The sequence below is a fragment of the Gymnodraco acuticeps genome, unplaced genomic scaffold (assembly GCF_902827175.1).
Source record: "Gymnodraco acuticeps unplaced genomic scaffold, fGymAcu1.1, whole genome shotgun sequence".
In the NCBI taxonomy this organism is placed as follows: domain Eukaryota; kingdom Metazoa; phylum Chordata; class Actinopteri; order Perciformes; family Bathydraconidae; genus Gymnodraco; species Gymnodraco acuticeps.
The window spans coordinates 1,583,587-1,596,375 of record NW_022990743.1 but is presented as its reverse complement, the minus strand read 5'-3'; the positions used below and the strand labels follow the sequence as shown (position 1 = coordinate 1,596,375).

The 12,789-nt window shown below is 38.5% G+C and overlaps 1 protein-coding gene across 1 annotated transcript; it reads left to right on the top strand.

Moving 5' to 3' along the window:
- The first annotated feature begins 7,639 nt into the window (after positions 1–7,639).
- klf17 (Kruppel-like factor 17) lies at positions 7,640–10,216 on the top strand. Its single transcript, XM_034232132.1, is given in 4 exon segments — positions 7,640–7,854; positions 7,979–8,074; positions 8,076–9,075; positions 9,182–10,216. Coding segments are annotated over 4 exon segments (1,353 nt in total). The 5' UTR covers positions 7,640–7,773; the 3' UTR covers positions 9,358–10,216.
- Positions 10,217–12,789: the final 2,573 nt, after the last annotated feature.

Sequence of the window (12,789 nt, the reverse complement as noted above, 5' to 3'; positions counted from 1 at the left end):
GATTGATGGTCTGCATGGGTGGCCCTTCTGGGAATTGAACTCCTCAGCCTACCATGAGACGCCGTATTGACACAGAAAACAAAGTGCGTTACACACAATACATCACCCTTTGGCCTCCCACTCTCCATGGCCCATGACAGAAAGCAAAGGAGAGCACTACGTCATTTGACATCCATAAAATATATTTGAATTCCTTTTGATTGCAATGGTTAAGACTTTTTAAAAGTTCAACAGGTTGGATAACTGTCAGTGAAGTCAGTGTTGATATGGTTTATAGACTGGGTTAGGGCTAGGGTTGGGGTGTCCCATGGTAACACTGAGTTTCTCTTATTTTGATCTGAGGGTGAAACTGAAATGAACTGCAGAAATGAACACAATGATGTGGTTTAATAACCAAAAATATCATGCACTGTGTGTTTCCCTTATGCCTATAACAAAATATGGGAACAATGGGTGTAATTAAGCCCTTTTCTTGTGTGTCTATCGAGAGTTTCAAGACTGTTTAGCAAAGTAACACAGCTCAGCCACTGAAAGATGAGCTAAGTGGAGCAGCCAAGATGGACGTAGAGCTATTGCTTATTGCCCGAGAGCACAAGGATTGCTCCTTAACAGATCATGTCGACATTGTGCTGCAAGAGCAACCCTATATCATCTCCCTGTTTGAGCGCACAATGTTTTTCCAATAACCTCTTAAATGACACACCTATTGTCAGACATTTTCTTTAAACACCAACCCACTTACAAAGATATAAGCAAGCTATCTATGGCATAAAGTTGGAAGACTAACAGCGGTGTCAATTCCTTGGGTTTATTACTAGGCCTCTTGTGTTTCCTGACCTTTTATAGAATATAATATAATAGAGTGGAAATTGGTACCAACAGTTCACACAATAATCTCACACAAAGTCACATTTTAACCCTAATTGTCTTTGCTAAAAATAACTTGAAATCAAATTAAAAACTATAGCAGCCTTTAAAATATACTAGAAATACAGAAAGTGACCATACATATTGCAGTACCTATAAAACAGTTGCAATGTCCTAGGGTCAGAAAAGTGTTGCAAAGCTAACCAAGACCATTAGAAATCAAAGGGAATGCATTTCAAAGTTTGGGAGAAGTTGATGTTCCAGAAAAACCTGGTCACAACTGGTTCAAATAAATAGATAAAGTAAAGGTTTCACTAGACTTCTTTGTACTGTCTCTGTTACATCCTGATATGTAAATTGTTGTCATTTGACACACTTAATTTACCAAGCTCTCTGCCGTAGTCTGGATGAATAGTGGCAGAACATCTCCATTAAGCTCCGAGTTAAATTCATTTTTTTTCCTCTGCCTTTTTTCACAGTGTGTATATGTCTGGTTTGGTGTTTCAGTTTATACGGGGTACACAGGCTTTTTTCTCGATTGTCAGCCTTGGTGGATTGCTGTCAGTGTTATGCAAGATTACAAATAATCCCGCTTTTACAAACATTACCCCCCTTTGAGACTTTCTCATCATCAATTGGGTGCAAAGTGTGTGCTTTAACTCTCCTGCCACTGCATTGAGGGGCTCACCTGTGTGTCAACTGAACTAATGGTGAGTTGTTTTCAATAATGTAGAACATGTAGAATCTAGTTCACATGATGCCTTACTTAGTTTGTTTCCCAAGACCCACATACATACACTGAAAGACACACACAAAAGAAGTCCCAACAGGTGGAACGAGTAAATAGCCCTTGAGGTAATGAGTTGGATCAGGGAGACTCTCAGCTACAGGCTATTATGGAGAAAAAGAGCTGAAACCGAGACAGAAAGAAGTAAGGCAGGTTCTTGCCAGTACTTTTGAATAAAACTCTAGATAGGTTGAATTACAGCTGCTGGCCTTTAAGATTTAGATGATCGCACGTCTGTCCATCCTTGAAGAGGGCTCCACTAGAGATTTTTACACTTTTTTGACCGCAAGAACCTCATCCTACTTTTTAGTCAAAATACTTTTTTCGAGGTTGCATCCGTGTGATTAACTGCCATATCCCATAGCAAAGCATGACTCATGCACTTTCCTAGGCATTTGGCAATGCCACTGGCTGATGTTGTTACTAAAGAACTCTGGGCTGTTTCTGTTCCGCTACATTTGCTTGGGTTACTGTAGTGTACATGATGTGTTTGATCATGTTTCTTAGAATAACTCATCAAGTCAACAAAGGTCCTGAGCTACCAAAACTATTTTTCAGAGGCCAAGCGTGACACATCAAACATTTTCACATTGAAACCATTTCCAAACGTAAAGCAATAACGATTGGTAAATGTCATTGAGCCTGTCAGAGGACAAGACCAGACAGCATGGTTATAGTAATGCCATAAAGCATCTATTTTGATCTGAATAGGACAATCATTTGCTAAATGAACATTATGCTTTCTTGAAGAAGACTTGAAACCAACAATTAAAAGGATTATCTTATCAGGAAAATGTTTGCTGAAGTAATACAACAAGTGAAAAAAAGGGTAATTTATTCATAGACTTTTACATAATCTGACTACTTTTGGCATTGCTTTTCAAAAGAATGCAGGGTTAAGACACATTGAAATTATGTAACAGGAAAACATGTCCCAGCAGCTGTCTTCTTGATGCACCTTTTTATGATCTCAAATTGGTTCTTACATTACATAAGATAACTTTGTCCATGAATTCTGAAAACTTAGAAAAGTCAACATCTCTGGCATTTTGGTTCCCTAATAGATGGCAATAAATAGTACCAGTATGTCTTGATTACTTCACAAACTGAGAGCCTTTCTCTTGTAACCAGAGCACCCAATGCTCATGTTAATGTTTGAAGGAGCCAAAAAAGTAGAGATTGCTGTAAAACATTTTAATCCATATTGACAAACCATCACACTAACCAGGGACTAGCCATAGGTAAAGAATGCAAGACTAATTAAAGAACATGATGCAGTTACTCTCCATATCTCTCTTTACTCAGTGGCTCGTCATTACCCTCCCACTTCTTAATTACATCTGATCCTGATCACACACGCAAGATACGGAAATCAGCCAACATGCTGCTAAGTATGTGGCACCATGATCTCATTAGCCTAACAGCTAGCTGCTAATGGCTTCATTAGAGCTGTTTGCTGCTAAACCATTTAGCCACAGTAGACTTTACCTACTGCAGGAAGCTGAGCCATTAAGCACCGTTGATAGCTAATGATATTTTGTGTGATATAACAACTACAGTATTTAGCATAAGCAATCATGTTAAATTGCTGCATGATTTAGTTTGCATGTTCTGGAAGCTTTGGTCAAGCTTTTGTCAAGATTTGAAATATGGTTCACCATTTTATATTCCCTATGTCTATGTGTTATTTTATGAAAACAGATGCAGGATTATATCCAGTCCTGTCCGGTCTCATAAAGAGTCTTGCTGCAGTCAGACTGTTTGACCCAACAGGTGTCAAAATGGCCTCAGGAAGAGCACGGCTACTGGTAACACAACCCAGTCTCACGGCATTTCGTGTTATAGTCAAGACATTTAATCTATTGATTTGTGTTCACCAACACGATTTCCCCCTTTTTTTCGTGTCACACAGAACGATTTTAAAAGCAATGTATTTCTATTGGTAGTATGTTTCGTGCCTGCACCACGTCTTTTTGTCCGGTCGGGTCTTGGAAGACCGGAAACTGTGTGGTTCATAAAAACATGTTCTTACTCAATATCAAGCCACGATTATTGTTTTTATTTTAAATCGTATAATGTCTGACTTTTTTTGCCGTCCGTGCGGAAAAGAAATGGGGCTCAGAGCCTCAGAATACTGAAATCTGTATTTTTTAAAATCTTTTTTTCCTTCTAATTTGTTATTCTTTTCTAAATAACACACTATTAGGGTTAGGGGGAAAAAAGAGGAAAATCGTGTTGGTGAACACGAATCAATAGATTAAATGTTGTGACTATAACACGAAATGCAGTGAGACTGGGTTGGATAACAGGGCCTCCGGCTGATGTTACTGCCATTCTTTTTTCCCATGATTCTTGTAATCGTTCACGTTTGATCTAAGCCTATTTCCTTTTTTCCATTCCTCTTTTTGATAACTTTCCAGAACTTAACTAGCCCGTCTCCGCGCTGTAGTTTTACTTTCTGTTTTTTCTCTTTAATCACTTTGTTGGTTTTTCATGCCATGCAAGGCGGTGTATTTATCCAAGATAACAGTTGGGTTTCCCCTCACTTTGTGGGTGATGCAGGATAATTGCTGTTGGTGTGTGTGTTTGTCTGTGTCCGTGTGTATGTTTGTCCCCATATTCCACTGAATAGAGCACAGCAAATGTTGGACAGGAACCCAGAAAACAATGTGTGTATATGGAAATGTGTCTAAATGAGAGAATAACTTTGTACAGTAGCCAACGTTGACTGAGCATTACAGCAGACATTTGCATTGAAGAAGGTTACAGGTACTTAAAGTATACTATCACTTTGCACATTTATGCTTTGAGCATCAATGCAAATAAGAATAGTGATCTGCCAGAAGCTTACACAGGGGTTCCTCTTACAGGAGATTTCAGAGAGAAGGTTGGGAACCAAAGTACGCCCTAAATAGACTTGAATTCAAAAACATAATAAAGCATTGCTGTTTTGTACAAGTGAACTAATGTTCTGGTCTGTTTGTGGCAAAACTAGATATTCAAACCATGTATCTTGCTTTTAGCTAACAGTTTCAAATGTTTATTAACCTAGTTTAAGCTAAAACTATTTCAGCTAAAGGTTTTGCTTCCTATACTCTTTATCCATTAGCTTACTGTTAGATTACTTATTTAAATATACGTACCCATTATCTTAAGCTATTTCGCCGAGTTACATATTTGTATTAGGTTTTAGCTAGCTTCAACTGTTTGGATTTAGCTATTTCACCGTTAAGCCATTACTATTATATCACTTTTTTGAACTGTTGATTTATAATATAAACTTGACTATACGTCAAGACATCCACTACGACCACGTAGGTATAACTTTAAAAAACATATAGATCTCTGTTAGTTTGCTTGTCAAATACTCAATAGAAACACACAGCTAACTCAATATATTATTTTTTCCCAAACATATTGTTGTTTTAATTATTTTTACGTTAGTTGGAACAGAAGAAGAACAATGATAGAGATAAGGAGTTGGAGGACTATCTGACATGTGTTTTCAAATTTTAAAAAAGCAGGTTTGGATTAAAAGGAACCAAACATTTGTTGAATACCGCCGGAATCTGACTAAGACATATTTCTTTGCAATGTTTTATACTGTAATAAAATAAAATACAATTGGAGACTTTTAGGAGTATAAACAAACAATAGGATGAACATGTCAGTGTATCCTCCAGGATGAGATGCCTTTGCTCTCTCAGTCTGTCTGCTTAACTGTAATCTTAAGTAATTGTGTTTAGAAAACACTTGAGCTGAAAGACTTCCTCCCTTTCAGAGAAGCGAGTCACAAAAGGAGAAACCTGAGCCCAGCGCGATTCTTTATCTGGATCTGTCTCTCTATTCTTCTGAGGTTTTTACATGACCTGGGTCTTTGATGGAACAAGATAGAGGATGGTTTTCTTTTTGGGGGAGATCATAGCATTTTTAACAGGTTTTAGTTTTGTTATTGTCTAAATTATATTTCGGAACGTTCATAGTTTCAAGGGAAAGGCCCTCCTAAGAACATTGGGTATATCGTAGGATGATCAGTAGTAAAATAAGTTCACCATAAACTGGACCAAGTGTCTGACCCAAGATAACACAGCTACTGAGTACGCTGTACACTAGTTTCTTAAACTGTTATCATAGAAACATTATAGTTGTCCTGCAGCATGCATGTGTCTTTCCACAGCTAAGCATTCTGTATCAAGGTGGCTGCAGAGTGCAAGGAAGCAAGTGTCTAGTTTTTCCTCAGGAAACAGTCCATTTCCACTTGGCTCGAAGACAGAACCGGAACTTGTTTTGCGTAAGCAAGGTTTAAAAATAACAGAGTATAAAGGCAGAGAGCTGCAGAACGCTGCCCTCACAGCAGCTGCAGCAGCAGAGAGAGGAGGAAAGACACAATGACCCAATGGGTTTATTTAGTTTAGTTTCCATATTTGGAATTTAAAAATCTAACCCAAGTTCTAAGGAAATATATTGTTTAAACAACTAATGTTTCTCTGTTTAAATAATAAAGCATATTTTTTTAAACTTCAGAAAAGGATCTACTTTTGTGTCCAAATAAGAATAATGATCACTAGAATTTGTGCCACAATCGACTGCCTGTTAGATATGATTTATCATACTATTATATATTGAAAATCAAATAAGGGTTATTACTCTTGCATCTGTTTATTTAATGCTTGAAAAAAAGAAACTATTTTCTAATGGTCAGATAAGGTATATATGTTACTTTATTTATTAGTTTTTTGCATTTTGGGTTTCAAACCCACATGGAAAGTTTAAAAATAAAAAAATGTACCCCAGTATGTTATATGTTAAATTAGTTTAAATATGACCACAAGCCAACAAATGTATTATCAAAATGACTTCAATGCTTCCCCAGTTATATTTATTCATGTCAATGTGACAAAGTGAAACTATTTGAAACTGGTTGGGGGAAATATTTTACAAAAACTATGGAATAACGGTTACTGAATAATTTGGAGGTTTTTAAAAATTAATAAGGCTGTTCACAGAAACCTTTTTTCTCCTGTTGGCTGTTATCAGTTCTCCACATCGACACCCATCCACCTAACATTACCATAGCTGCAGGGGGTTAACAGAGATGCTGGCTGTGGGGAGATCATTAAGAAACATGCATTTCTTTGTTGATTACCCGGATTAACAGGTTGTTTCGATGAGCCAACGCTTCGTACGTCCGTCCGTGCAGGGATCAACTCAGGACAAATGAATGATGTGAGAGTGTTGTTGGAAGATTCTGGGTGAAACTGATGGATACCTTTCAACTGTAAAATAAATGCATTTCCGGTAAATGTTTTGTTTTTAATTAAGCAAATTATCACAGATTGGATATATTCTGATTTTTTAAAAACATTATAAATTATGTTTGTTTTCTAAATAATATATAGGAAGCATGTGTACTTAAACACAACATGACCAGGGACTTGGATAACGTTTTATGCACTGGAATTTCGATTTCCCAGTACTCCCTGTGATGCCAGGTTTACTGTCGCCCCCTGTGTGCCTTGAGGGACATATTTGATTGTCCCATGAGACAGAAATCGCTGCTGTATAGGTGAGTTTTATAATACAGCAACTTTATATTTTACTCGATGATGAAAGTTGATATGGACAAATATTGTATAATTTATAAATAAACCACTGTCATGATTGAAAAAGCGTGTGTGTGTGTGTGTGTGTGTGTGTGTGTGTGTGTGTGTGTGTGTGTGTGTGTGTGTGTGTGTGTGTGTTCAAACACGTGTTATTAATGCTTCATGCAAAGTAATGCTTGTCAATGATTCATATGAAATTGTGGGTGACTAAGTCATGCATTTCACTAATGTACCTGCTTGGCGCACCTGAATGCCACTTTATTTATGTGTGTTTGCACTTTTGGTTGCTGTGGGGGAGGTGTGTGTGTGCGTGTGTTGTGGTGGGGGAGTATAAACCACACCTCCAAGTATTAGGAGAGGAGCCTATAAGAGGCTCCGTTAGCTCTGTTAACACTCACATTCTGAATCCTGGAACGTTCCTCAACGTAACAAAACAGGCGATTCATGGACAGATAGCAAAGTCCCAGTTTACTTTTACAGTTTAAATTCTTGTTATCTGTCATCCAAGCGCTCATTATGGCTGTGGCTGAAGCAATGATGCCCGCAGTAGCAGCGTTTCCAAGTGTCCAAGCGATGGAGGGAAAACATTTTGTCAATGTAAGTAAATTATTTAAAGTGTAACACGTTTATGTAATGTTAGCTGTCGATTTCTGTAATGATGTAATTGTTATATTTGGCTCATATTAGAAACGTCTTCTAACTTTGGTGCTTTTCTGTGCAGATCTGCAAGGTGGATGAATGTGCTCGCCGTAGCGCAACAGGTGACGCAGACAACCCTCTCCTGGAAGTGGAGTTCAGCATTGTGCAGTCACCTGCGTTTCCCCCCCAAAGACGACGACGACTTGGGGAAATTCTTGGACCTCGAGTTCATTTTGTCAAACACAATCGACTCCGATGTTGGGAGCAACAACGGGAACCTTTCTCCCCCTCAGCAATGCGTGTACTTTCTGCCGGAGTCACCGGAGAGCTGCAGCTCTGTGCCAGACAGCAACGAACACCCTCCGGCTCCGATGGCTGCGCAGAGCTACCACGGGATGGTGAGCTTTGCGGGATCCAGCCCTGTCCACAGTCTCATGGCGGAGCTTCTCACGCCAGAGATCGGCTACCCCGGGGAGAGTTCACCGGAGAGCGCAGGCAAGGCGAGAAACCAGATGGAGTACACCGAACTACGAGCGTTGAATCCGGGCACCGTTCCAGCAACTCCGGCTCATCACCAAGCGGCCACTTCTCCTCCCCCGCTTGGATACAAAATTAAAACCGAGCCTGTAGACCAGTCATGTATGATGGGTGCTGGTGGGGACTTTATGGGACAACTGTATGAAAGGCACCACATGCGCCCAGTGCACCAAGCCGCTTTTACGCACCACCATGCCACAGTTCCAGGTGCTTTGCAGGGATTCAGTGCACACTCAGTGCAACATGCATCTCAAGTGCGCACAGACTGCCATTTGGCGCAAATGAACTCTCATCCGAATCATCACCATGTCAACAATCAGTACATGAACGCGCCTTACCAGCCGCAGTATGCGCACCAGCGTTTGGCACAGTTTCAAGGACAGTACAGCATTCACAGAGAGCCTGTCCACGTTCACCAGCAGCAGCATCCCGCTTCTGTTCAGGGGGTGATGCTCACTCCTCCATCTTCGCCATCATTGCTGGAGTTTTACGCACAGGATGATTTGGGAAGCATCAAGCAGAAGAGAGGCAGAAGGTCGTGGGCAAGGAAACGGGCAGCGACGCACAGCTGCGATTTCCCTGGCTGTGGAAAAACCTACACCAAGAGCTCCCACCTCAAGGCCCACATGAGAACACACACAGGTAAGAAACAAGTCATTTGAAATGTCACTTCACCTGTTTTTATTTTATACTTAGTGTTCATGCACTGTAAATCCTGTAAATCTAACAAATCTTTTTTGTCTCTCAGGTGAAAAGCCCTACCACTGTAACTGGGAAGGATGCGGTTGGAAGTTCGCAAGGTCAGATGAGTTGACCCGTCACTTCAGAAAGCACACCGGACATCGCCCTTTCCAGTGCCATATGTGCGAGCGGGCATTTTCACGCTCAGATCACCTGGCTCTCCATATGAAGAGGCACATGTAGACCATATTGAACTTTTGCACCCATCATTCCTGGATCTTCCCAGCAGAAGAAGCAAGAGTTGGTGCCTCACTTTTGGACAGTTTGTGCATACGGCCCAAACCAATGACACAAAACGTCCCTGTAGGAATCTTGGTGTGTGGTGTGAGTTAAACAAAACACACGTTTGTTACTATAGGATCCTTTTAATGTTTTCAAAAGTCAAGTGCCTCTCCATGTAAACGAAGAATGAATGCTGGTGGATTGTGTACATATCTGTGGATATAAGAACTTTGGATAAATTGAGTTTGTATTTAAGACCTTTTCACCCTTTCTATCAAATAAGTTATTGTTAGTAAGTGCCTTAACAAGACTGGGTTTTACCCTCCAAAAGGGAAAAAACTCACTGTGGGCAGGACCCAGATTTTTGTACATATTGTAAATTGTATTTTTGGAATGTTTACATCTTATATCTTTGATACTACTCAAATCAGGTCAGGGTTTTTATTGACACTTTTGTATTATTCTTTCTCAAGGTTGTTGTTAGTCTACACAATAGATGTTATAGATATGCTGCACAGTGTAGGCTTGGCTTACATTTCAGACTTCTGCTCTGTGCTTTAGCTCGAGCATTGCTAAATTCAGGTACTATGGCTCATTTTCAATCAATTTGAGCATTCCAAAAAACCTTACTTCACTCGATTCAAATGTCAAATTTTACAGTGCAGTGTTTTCTGGGGAAACAACACGTATGCTGTTATGGTGTGTTTTTTTAAGAATGAAGAAATCGACTGCAACCAATGGTTGTTCAATGTGTCACTTTTAAACATTACAATTGTTTATGTGTTTAAGGGCTCAGAAAATAAAAGTACTTTTATCTGCCTCTTTTCTCACTGTCAAGTTATGATTTGTGTTGATTGACTCCTGCCTAAACTTGATAATGGCCTGGTTCACTCCAAAAGGACGCACGGGACAACTCAATCTTGACTCTTTCCTTTTTATTTGAATTCAAGTGGAGTTATTTTAGATTTCATGTAGCTTCATTCAGCTTTCATGAAGCATCATTTAGCTTCATTTAGCTTTCATGTATCATTGTTTAGCTTCATTTAGGTTGAAAACCTTTAAAAAACACACTTTCATTAACTTAAAACAATTAGGCAAATAAAACATTCAAATGAAAAACATGTCATACTTAAACATGCACTTTCATTTCTGCTCTATGAATTTAAATTGAATTAAGTGACAATTAAACTTACCATTTCATGCAAAAAGTAAATTCATTTCAAGTAAGTTAAATCCCAGTTTCTTATATTTTAGAATAATAAATCAGAAGACAGACTAGAAATAATAATTAATTTAATCAAACATTTCTTCAAACCAGACAAATGCATTTACAAATACACCAGCAGCATTATGACTCAAGCTCTTCTTTGAAACACATTTTCAGTGGAAACACAGATTTTAGGATCCCTGTCACCACCTGCTGGACTGGAGCCATATTTTGAAATTGCTTTTCACTGGTTTTGACGAAACACTCACTATAAAAAATGTATTCACTATATTAAGGCCTGCGCCGATGCTTTTCCATTATTTCGACTTTAGACGGGGAAAAAAATGCAGACTTGTTTTCTTTACAGTGTTATTGTCGGCTTGGTCACATTTTTAAATACAAACAGTGACAGAGATTGCAAATCTTGTTTAAGCCCTACATTTTCAGCATGTTTAGGTCGGACACAGTAGGGTTCATTCTTCAGTGAAGGAAACGGAATATCGTCATTGTTATTGTGCATTATCAACACCTGTGCCAATTGCAAGTGCTGTTTAAGGGTCAAGATCATCAGACATTAACAGCTGTAATATACATTTGAAATGCAAACACAAGTTATGTCAGGGCAAACAGCATGCTTTTGTTCATTTCAAACTTTGTACTGCTGCTGATTAAATACTGCCCTCTAATGTTCATCCATATATTAACATCTTCCTAACCTATCATGCAGGGTTTACCACTTTCAATTGCCTTAACCATTGCATTAGTAGTAATACTCAATAGTTAATTGTAAAAACCAATAAGTTAAACAAATGTGCTGTTGACCCTCTCTCCTAGGGTTAAGGAACTGAATGGAGCAGCATGTAAAATATGTCTTTGTCATTCAAAGATATATATTGAATTCCCAACTTGTTTGTATAAGCTGTTGTTTTCCTCACATGACTTTATCATTATTGCCATTTTGTGTATGTTGATTCAAAGAGAAAGGGCATTCAAAACCAAAGCAACTCATTATGGTGACTGGGTTGAAGAACATAAGGTGGTTGGTAGTTGGCATAAAAACAATCATATGGGATACATCTCTTTAATCACTTGAACAGAGACAGTAACACTACCTGGACCAGCATGCACCACCACACTCCACATTACTTTTACAAAATCACATGACAACAGTGAGTGTTTTTTTCTATTATTGGCAATGATTATTTTCTCTTTGAATCTTCTCGTTTATTGTTTTATAGAGGACTCAGCAGTTCTCAAAAACAAATTAAATTAAATTAAATAAACAGAAAGGTTCCAAAGAATGATATATCATTCCTCTTTATCTATCTCATTTTCTCCAGGTGCGAAAGGCTCATAAATAACAACCTGTGATATTCCATAGTGCTGTCATTTTGGATGACCAATGTGTTGTGATGCTTTATTTGTTATGCAGTATTTCTGCCACTAGATGTCATCATTGGTTCAGTTTCTGCATATAGTCTCTGGTAATCAGGATAATTATGTCCACCTGTTTTGATTAGTAATGCTCATCTCCTGTGTTAAAGTGTTTCGCACAGCAGAAATGCTTGCTGTAATAATAGGATTGCAGTGGGTTGAAGAGGTCGGACCAGATAGTTGACCATTAAATCATTAGATGTCACCATTTACTTCATTAAGTTGTGGTGACATCTTTATATATTCAGTCTCTGGGTGAAATGTGTCAATGTCTTTTCAGTCAGCCACACATTTTTATTTTGGCAATTTATCACAGCATCCATTTTGACCTGTTTATTTATAGAGCACCTTTCAACACAAGGCTCTGTTCTGTTTATGTGTTACAATGAGAGTGACAGTGAGCCAGCGTATAAGATAATAGCAACCTGAAATCAGAAGCTAGATGGAATTAAACCAGTATTTATTTTATTATTTGAAAAATCCTGTGATGAGTTTGGGCAGTAGAGGCTCTGTTCATAAGGCCTTGTCCCTGGAATCTGAATGGACAAAGTACAGTGTGTGGACTGGTACAGGGTCAAAGGACAGGGTCTATATTTATTTGTAAATGTGTGACAAAAAAAATTAATTTCCTTAGCGTATCTTTTAGATTGTTGCTTTTATTGCTTTTAAATTGTCTAATGTTTTTACTTTTACTTATTTTATGGTTTGTGAGCTGTGCTGTGTGATTTTGTATGTATGTTTTGTTTGTCTAT